At 35.4% G+C, this 3,030-nt stretch overlaps 1 protein-coding gene across 1 annotated transcript; it reads right to left on the bottom strand.

The window, feature by feature from the left end:
- Positions 1-407: 407 nt before the first annotated feature.
- On the bottom strand, positions 408-2,779 carry LOC149231037 (cytochrome P450 85A1-like). The gene is given in 7 exon segments (XM_089376183.1): positions 408-495; positions 597-721; positions 799-905; positions 908-983; positions 1,737-1,823; positions 1,921-2,187; positions 2,351-2,779. Coding segments are annotated over 7 exon segments (918 nt in total). The 5' UTR covers positions 2,519-2,779.
- Between the last annotated feature and the right edge of the window lie 251 nt (positions 2,780-3,030).

Below are 3,030 nucleotides of genomic sequence, written 5' to 3'. Positions count from 1 at the left end.
TCTTTAGAAGCCCACGGGGCTTTGGATTGACGGTGAATGGGTGTGTTGTTAAGGCACTCCTTGTGATAGGTAACCGGTTCAAATCCCCCGTGGGTACTTAGGTTAGTCTTAACTAGAAAAAAAAAAAAAAACATGGCTCTTTAGAAAACTCTATTACAAGGAAAAAAATATCTCATTTTATCAACAGTTTTAAATTGTTTCACATCACAAGGTAGAATAATCTCTTCAAAATTGATCCATGTAATCATATGTATTTGATGATAGTTACTCTTTCTTCAAGAGAAGATATACATGGAGGTTAAACATAAACTTAGATACTCTATACATGACATTTAGTATATGTGAGAGAAACAACCCTATGGTTGATGCACTCTGGCATTTTCATTGATTCAGTACTCTTCATTGATTCAGTACTCTGATACTTTGATGCGAAGTCCTTTAGGAGCCACAACCCTGGGAAATTTCAAAATTTCATCTCCCCCGAACTCCTCCCATCTGTCAATAATAAAATTTATACCGAAGAGACGAGAGTTACCAGATTTATCAAATGGGCATTATGGGATAACAATAATAAATGCTGTGGAATAGATTATTACCTGTAGCGAGTGACAAAATGGTGGAGAAACATGGATATCTGAACTAAACCCAATTCCTTGCCTGGGCACAGCCTGCTTCCTCCTCCGAAAGCCGTGAAATACATGACGGAGTCACCGTTCTTTACCTGAATAGAGCTATGCATATTAGCCCTGTGTGACTACTCTATATCATTGGATTTAAATGCAACAACTACATACGCACCTGCCATCGCCATGGGTTAAATGAGGAGAAGTCTGGATGGAGAAAATTATCGTGATGGGCTTCTGTCATGTAAACATAAATTTTCCATCCTTAGGGAATCATGAAACTTTCATTTCCATATCTTGAGTTGTTTTTCTCAAAACCCCATTTACAACAGTTGCAAGTCTCAGCGTTTCATATATCACCTGCAATCAATGAAAGCTTCTTAAGAAACAATGAAGTAAGCAATCAAAATCTGTTAATCAAATTTCAGTGAAGGTATTTTTCACTAAAAAATTTTAAGGATTTAAACATGAGGTTTATTTATAATATTTTGGATTACTATTTTGATTTGAAAAATTATTCAAATAGCATTTCATATATTACTTGTCTAAAAAAATTAAGAGAATCAGTGTGTATATTTTGCAGGTCTGGGGCAATAGAATCAGAAAAATATTTGGCAATAGAATCAGAAAAACATTTCATTTTGGAATGTGATGCATTCAAAGACATCAGAGAAAAATTATGGCAATATATAAAGTTATGGTAATATGTTAGCACTGGTTTCTTGGCATTGGCATTGTCTTTTTGGCAAGGAGATTGTTGGAAAGTTGGGTCAGCTCATCATCAATTTGAATAAGAAAAAGACTGAATTACAAAAAACTAAAAATAAAAAACTAATAATACCATAAACTATTTTTAATCTCTTGGAGATTAAAATATCAATTCATTTCTTGCTAACACAGATAAAAGTTTTTGACGAACAAAAAAGAAAAAACTAAAATGTATATATTATATTTAAGCAAAGGCATTTTTTAAAAATTTAAATATTATACCTAACAAAAAAACTTTTAAACCAAATGAAAGAATATAATATATCCTAACAAAATAGTCTAGTATCAAATTTTGCCCCCTAAAACCCCTCTGGAAACAAATCTGGTTTATGATGATTCACATACACTCTGAGTAAACTTCATAGACTTGTAGTCATCCCAATTGACAGTTTCGCCCGGATTTTTTCTCCTCTGAATTGCTAGGTGTTCTTCCTGCAAGCAGACAGTCAGGTTTATGTATATATTCAGAACAAAAGCCTTAGATCTGAGAGATATGGACAGATTTATATTTATATTATATTAAACTCACTCTAAGCTCTCGGAGAGCCTCGGGACTGTCATGGAGATACTTGACAGCCATCATGGTTGTGGTGGAAACTGTTTCGTAGCCAGCATTGATAATAGATATTAGTAAATCGAAGATCTGTTCATCTGTGAGCTTGCAATTAGCAGATGCGCCATCTGCTTCTTCTTCTTTGTCATTGAGAAGCATTGCAATCATATCATTATAAGTGTCCATGGAAGCCCTCCTTTCCTTGAGCACTTCTCTCAACATTCTCAGGATATTTTCCCTTGCCTGCACATAATGAGCAGTACGGGTGATTGATTATTCTTCAAGTTTCCAGAAAATCCACCTAAAACGTTCACCACTAATGCATATTCTAGTTTAGGGTTCACAGCATTTGCCAAACTCTGGTGTGTAGAAACGCATTACTGGTTTTTGGGGGTGATTTACATACCTGGAAACCACGTTTGTAGCTGGTACCAGGAAGATTTATAGGCATGGAAATGGTTCCTTCCACGAGTTTACAGAATTCTGACAAAAATGCCTCTGCCTTCGGACCAGACTTGATACTCATTACCTGCTGTAAAGACAAAAGCAAAACCATCTGCAGCCACCGAATCATGGATAGTTATTATTATTTATTGGACATTATTGTATTTCTTGGCCATCTTTATTACAGATTCCTAAATTTGATGGGGAAGAACTAGGTTAACAATTATTTTTACTCTCTTTTTCTCCTGGTCCTTGGGATTTCATTATTTTATTTCTTGGCGATCTTCACTGCGGATTCCTAAATTTGATAGCCAAAACAGAGCCTTCATTGCTTCGTTCATTGTCTGCTCTTGAGTTTTATCTCTGGAAGACCGAATTTGAAGGGCGAGGTCATGATATTCTATCGTCTGCAACTTCATTGACAAAACAAAACTGAACAGAGAATCAATATGCAAAAGAGCGGGCTGGCCTTTTTGAAAATATTTGAAATGACCGCGGGAGATACAGATGTGTGATTTTTCGGGTTGACGAAGCTCTGAAGAAATTCGAATGTGGTTGCTGAAATATAGATGAGCGCTGAATTTTGGGCGCTTAAATTCAAATTTGAATTTGAATTCAAATGGGCTCATTATTTGAATAACA

The sequence above is a fragment of the Pinus tabuliformis genome, chromosome J (genome assembly GCF_031772625.1).
Source record: "Pinus tabuliformis cultivar Carrire ecotype Pingquan chromosome J, CPIR1, whole genome shotgun sequence".
Taxonomy (NCBI): domain Eukaryota; kingdom Viridiplantae; phylum Streptophyta; class Pinopsida; order Pinales; family Pinaceae; genus Pinus; species Pinus tabuliformis.
This window is presented reverse-complemented; position numbering and strand designations above follow the sequence as displayed.